Source organism: Belonocnema kinseyi, chromosome 1, assembly GCF_010883055.1.
Source record: "Belonocnema kinseyi isolate 2016_QV_RU_SX_M_011 chromosome 1, B_treatae_v1, whole genome shotgun sequence".
NCBI lineage: Eukaryota > Metazoa > Arthropoda > Insecta > Hymenoptera > Cynipidae > Belonocnema > Belonocnema kinseyi.
The window spans coordinates 20,987,855-20,994,457 of record NC_046657.1 but is presented as its reverse complement, the minus strand read 5'-3'; the positions used below and the strand labels follow the sequence as shown (position 1 = coordinate 20,994,457).

The 6,603-nt window shown below is 26.8% G+C and overlaps 1 protein-coding gene across 9 annotated transcripts in view; it reads right to left on the bottom strand.

The window, feature by feature from the left end:
* The window catches only part of LOC117175790 (protein alan shepard), a 79,574-nt gene that overhangs the window by 3,220 nt on the left and 69,751 nt on the right, over positions 1–6,603 (bottom strand). For 6 of the 9 annotated variants that reach the window (XM_033365565.1, XM_033365641.1, XM_033365796.1 and 3 more), the window contains one exon: positions 956–1,104. In XM_033365565.1, the coding sequence (XP_033221456.1) occupies positions 956–1,104 (149 nt within the window). Of the gene's footprint in view, positions 1–937; positions 1,105–6,603 lie in introns of all 9 variants that reach the window. The other 3 variants (XM_033365880.1, XM_033365965.1, XM_033366215.1) reach the window with 1 other exon arrangement.

Sequence of the window (6,603 nt, the reverse complement as noted above, 5' to 3'; positions counted from 1 at the left end):
CAACGAGTTATCTAAGCAGTTGGAACATGCGCCGACCATTTTTATAATCAGTTGGAACAGGCGCTAACCATTTTTCTAACCAATTGGAAAAACAATAAACAGAACAGGTACCAACGAGTTTTCTAAACAGTTGGAACAGGCGCCTACCATTTTTATAATCAGTTGGAACAGGCGCTAACCATTTTTCTAACCAGTTGGAAAAATACTAAACAGTTGGAACAGGTACCAACTAGTTTTCTAACCAGTTGGAACATATACTATTTTTTTAACCAGTTGGAACAGATACTAACTATTTATCTAATAAGTTGGAACAGGCGCTAACCGTTTTTCTAATCAGTTGGATGAGGCGCTAACCATTTTTCTAACCAATTGGAAAAATAATAAACAGTTAGAACAGGTTCCAACGAATTTTCTAACTAGTTGGAACAGGCGCCAACCATTTTTATAATCAGTTGGAACAGGCGCTAACCATTTTTCTAACCAGTTGGAACAGGCCATAACCATATTTCTAGAAAAATTGGAACAGGTCCTAAACATTTTTTGTCTGGCTAGTATTAAATAACCATAAGCATATTTATAATCAGTCAGAACTGGTCCTAACCAGTTGGAACAGTTCCCCAGAAACCTTATCCTGAACCTCACTCTAAAACTTTTTAAATAAACCAATTTCCGGACAAGTTAAAGCCAGCTGCGTCCGGTTTTGATACATTTTAGAACCAGTCTCGATACCGGATTAGTTTCAAACCAGTTTCAAATAAGTTTCAAACTGATTTGGAACCGATAATGTTTGTTACGTTTCACTTGGACCTTGACTTTCCTCCAAGAGAGAACCTACTCAAAAATTGATATGACAAGCAGGGGGTGTGTTGTTGGGTTTTTTGAAATAGTCAAAGGGTGTCATTTGTTTCGCTACTGAGAAAATTATACTTCGTCTAACCTATAAACTGTGGCCTACTTGGGCTGCTGAGCCTGGTACTGTTGATAAGAATCGTCAGGCGAGGCTGCATTGCTTGTCTGTTCGGAGTCACCCAGCGGCATGGTGTGGATGATGCTTGGCGCCGGGTAGGTTGTATATGGATACGGGTGCGGACTTGCAGCTATGTACTAAAAAAAAGCGTATAAAATTACACGTGAATTAATCGAGCCAGTTCCGGGAATCTCCCTCCTAGAAATAATCGATTGGACACGATTTACAACGATTAAGAGTGAACGAGGAGATAAATTGGTTTAAATTGTTGCTAATAGTGTCAATTGTTCCCACGAAGCAGTATGAGGAGACCACACTCCCATGCTGCATTTGGAAAATTTGGACGCACAGATTCGGATTTACAGTAGAACATCGATTATCCGAGGTAATGTCGGGAGGAGATACCTCGCATAAGACGGAACAAGTACAAAATTCGGAAGTTATGTATTTTTTTTTTTTTAATATATTTTAAATAGAAAAATAAATATAAACATTTAGCAAATAAAAGTAAACAACTTACAAATGTGGATTTATCTTGATTAATTTATTAATAATTGCAAACTACTGCGCGCATTCAGAATTAGGCGCAGCAGCTTCATCTGTTTTATTAATGATTCTCCGTATTATCCGAGCATACACTTCGGATAACGCGGAGCCTCGGATAATCGAAGGCCGGATAATCGAGGTTCTACTGTAGTTAGTTGGCATCGTTCGTAGCGCCTCTTGTGGAAAAGCGTTAAAATACAAGTTTTCCACATGGTATTATTTTTAATTGAGTATTCTAATATTATGTCGCACTAAATTAAAATTAATTAATTTAGGCGAAATTAAGTTAAAAAATTGTGATATAGCTTTGGTTTCAAGATAGAAAAGCCATTTCTTTCATTATTTTTCTTTCATATCAGAGAGACTTGAAAGGATTTTAAAAGACTTGAAGTGATATTAGGATTTGTCAAGAGATTTGTAAATATTTCAAAGAGTTTGAAGGTACTTTAAAATAATGCAGAAAATTGGAATGATTTTTAAGAAATTTCAAGGATTTTTTTAAAGAATACAAAAAGGTTTTGCAAAGATTTACAAGAGATTTTATAAGATTTTAAGGCAGTTTAAGTGATTTTAAATAATGTCGAGCGAGTTACTGAAAAGTTATTCAAAAAATATTTCAATGCATTTGAAGAGATTTCAAGGAATGTAGTTTTTTTTTAAAATATTTTCAGGAATTTAAAAGGATTTTTATTAATTGTATTCAATTCCGTACGATTTTTAATGCTTTTAAAGAAGTTGGAGGGATTTCAAACAAGTTTGGAGGAGTTTAGGGACTTTCAAGAAATCTTGCAGAATTTCTAAAAATTAAAGTGATTTTAAGGAATTACTAGGGACTTGGCGGGATCTTAAAGTTTCTTTTTGTAAGATTAAAAAGCAATTTAAAAAAAAATCAAAATTTTGTTAAGGATTCACAACTTTTTTTTGTAATTAAAAACTCTTCTGCTTTAGAAGAAATTTTATCTTCTTTGATAAAAAATGCAATTATTTGGTAGAGAATTCAATAATTTGGTTAAAAAGTCATACTTTTTGGTTGAAAATTCGTCTTTTTGGATTGAAATGTCGACTAAAATCTTATTCAACAGAAAATTCAACTATTTTTTTTAATTTATCTTTTTGATTTAAAACGTTATCTGTTACAGAAGAAATTTCTTCTTTTTTTTAAATGAAAATGCAACTTTTTGGTTCAAAATTATTCTTCTTTGCTTGAGTATTCAACTAATTTCTTTTAAAGATTTGGTTGAATCAATTTATTAAGAAATCGCTTTTTTTGTTAAAGATTTATATTTTAAGTTGAAAATTCATTTCGTTGGTTTAAATTTTAATTATTTTGTTGAAAATTAATCTTTTTTAATTGAAAATTCCACTACTTGAGTAAAAGTTAAAAATTTATTTTTTGATTGAAGTCTTATGCCTGTTTGAAAATTTAACTGTTCACCTCTTGTTTTTGTAAAAAAATAATTTTTAGTTTGAAATTTCATTTTTGTTGGGTAAAAATGCATCAGGTTCGTGGAAAATTTGTTTTTTTTTTCTTATCTCATATTTTTGTTAAAAAATTCAAATTCTGTAAAGAAAATTTTTCTTCTGGTTTAAACGTTCAATAATTTAGATAAACTTTTATTTATTTTTTGAGTGAAAAAATTTATTTGTTGGAAATTTGTCTTTTTGGTTTAAACTTTTTTTTCTTTTGTTTTATAAATTTAAATTTGAAATTCCTATATTAAAAGTATCAGATGATTAAAATGCGGTAATTTAAATATTAATAATTTGAAATGAAAAAATTAGTCGAGGAAAAATAATAGAATTTTGAAAATGTTCTCGGTTCCGCATTTTTCTGCAAGAGGCGCTACGAGCGTTGCAAACTAACTAAACGATTATTTACTTCTTTTTATATTGATATTGCTGCCATTTGTTGGTTTAAAAGCATAAAAAATCGCTTGCAAATAATTATAGCAATATCACAATTATAGAGTGACAATCTTAAGCTCTAACTCAGAATAATAGATACCGAATTGAAACTCGGACCAAAAAAATTGTAAGTAACTAATTCAATTTTCTTAAATTTTTAGTAGAAAAACTTATACAACACTATTAAATTTTCTGTAATATAAGAATACTGAATTTTAAATAAGTTTAATTTGAAATTCTTGAAAGTTTCTAGTTCTAAATATTAAAAATATTCCATTTTTAATATTTAAAATAATTTGGTTTGTCTATGCCTAATCTTAAAATCATAAATTCATAAACTCTCATATAACAAGTATGAACGTTTTTATACAATTTATACAGCTTTTTAAATTGAAAAAAAAAATTATTAAGTTTAAAATTAAGCAGTTTAAGAGCCTGAATTTTAAAATGTTTCTCACCTTTTAATTATTCAAATCAAATCGCAAAAAGATAAAAAATGTACATTATTCATACTTGAATTTCACATGGCATAATTTTAAAATAAACAAAGTTACAGGCTTCTGAATACATATTGTACAATTATGAATGCTTTATTTAGAAGAAGTGTCTAAGACGGCTCGAAATTTTTACATGCATTGCTAAACGTTTGAACTCGAAAAAGCTGTCTAAATTTTTATTTTGTGTAGATTTTTTTTTTGTTTTGAACCAAAAAATGATAAAAAACTTTTTCTTCGATTTTGGTGGCCTAAAACTTACATTAATTTGTATTTTGAAGATTTATAATTGAAAACTCTGCAAGTTTAAAAATGTATAAATAAAACTTCTTAAATTTGCATGATTTTGATGATCAAAAGTCAAGTTTTCAATTTTAAATCTGAAAATTAAAGAAACTTAAAATTTATATATCCAAAATTGCCGTCTTTTAATTATAAAACTTGCACATTGATTGATGTGTAAATAAAAAAAATGTAAAAATAAAAAATCATAAATTTGGATTATCTTGAAGATCAAAAGTCACACTTTCAATTACTATTCTTTAAAATCAAAGAGATATTTTTCAAATTTATATAATCAAAATTGCCGTTTTTTAATTATAAAACATGAAACTTGTATATTTTTTGATTGAAAATTTTCAAAATCAAACATTCATAATTTTTAAAGATGTATAAAGAAAAATTCTTAAATTTGGATTATCTTGAATATCAAAAGTCACGCTTTCAATCGTAAATGTTCAAAATTAAAGAAATTTCAAAATTATATCATCAAAATTACAGTTTTTTGAATTGTAAAATTTTAAACTGGTACCATTTTTTTATTTCGAAAATTTAAAAATCCAAACTCTTCAAGTTTAAAAATGTCTAAATAACATTTTTTAAATTTTGTTGAATTTGGAGTTCATGAATCAAGTTTTCAATTATAAATCCTCCAAATTGATGAAATTTTGAATACAAATCATCAAAATTACAGAATTTTCAAATGTAAAACTTCAAACTGGGAACAGTTTTTATTTGTTAATTTTTGAAATTGAAAAATATCCAAATAAATAAAAATTGTTAAAATTAGATGATATTGAAAATCAAAAGTCAAGTTTTCAATTATATATCTTCAAAATTACAGAAATTTCAAATTTATAATCAGAATTGCCGTTTTTTCAATTATAAAACTTGAAACTTGCATATTTTTTAATTCTACATTTACAAAATAAAATTTTCCTAGTTTTAAAGATGTATAAATAAAAGTTCATTAACCTGAATGGTCAAAAGTCACGCAGTCAATTCTAGACCTTTAAAATTAAAGAAATTAAAAATTTATGTAATTTTTAAATTGTAAAATTTAAATTTTGATAATTTTAAAGACCATAAGTCAAGTTTTCAATTAAAAATTCTCTAGATTGAAGAAATTTCAAATGTAAATTATCTAAATTACAGAATATTCAATTGTAAAACTTCGAACTCGAATAATTTTTATTTGCAAATTTTAGAAATTCAAATATTTTCAAATTTAAAGCTGTATAAATAAAAATTGTTAAATTTTGATGATCTTGAAGATCAAAAGTCAAATACTCAATTCTAAATCTTCCGAATTGAAGAAATTTCGAGTATAAATCGTAAAAAATACAGAATTTTTAAATTATGTAACATAAACTTTGTATAATTTAGAATTATAAATGGTAGAAAAGAAAAAAATCTTTAAAATGGATGATTTCGAAGATCGGCGCCAAGTTTTCAATTCTAAATTTTTCAAATTGAAGATTCGACGTTCAACAATCAAAATTATAGCTTTTTAAATTGCAAGATTTAAATCAGAAAGAATTTAAAAAAAAAGATTTATAATTAAAAGTTCTTGAATTTAAAGGACACAAAAATAAACGGTCTTAAATTTGGTTTATTTTGAAGTTCGAAAGACAAGTTTACAATTAAAAAAGTTCCAAATTTGATGAAATTTTTAACATACATTTCTTAATTTTAAATAAAAAATGTCAAACTCTTCAATTTCAAAAAAAAAAATATATATATATACATTTTTTAATTTGGATGATTTTGAAAATCAAAAGTCAGTATAAAAGTAAACCTCCTCAATTTTAAAAATGTGTAATTTAAATAACTACAATTTTTAACAGCTAAATTTTGAAAATGAAGAATTCAAAATCAAAGCTTCTCAAATTCAACAATTTTACATTTTTATTAAACAAAGGAAAAAATTACAATTTAATTATAAAATGGAATCAAAAATTTGTTCTAAGATCAAAAAATTAATTCACCGACACATTCAACGTTAAAAATGGAAAAATGTTCCCATATAAACCTTAAAAATTTAATTATTCAAAAAGAAAAAGGTTTCAAAATTAAGTAATTTATACTGGAAAAAAATTAAAATAAAAAAAATGTCTACTACGAAACGTTGACAATTAAACGAATCTTAACTTCATTTAAAGCTGAAAAAATGTCCATGTAATTAACGTAGATATCTATGTTAAATCTTTTTAACTCTCATCATTCAATAATTGAAAATTGTGATTTTTTCCCAGGAGGGGAAATTAGTGGAGGAAAGTAGGGGAAGTGAAGAAAACTGAGTAGATGGGAAGTCGGGATAGCGAGGGAAAATGAGGGGTTTGAAAAGTAGGGGATTTATGGGAAATGAGAGATGGAGAAGCGAGAGGAAATGAAGTGAGTGGAGGTAGGGGC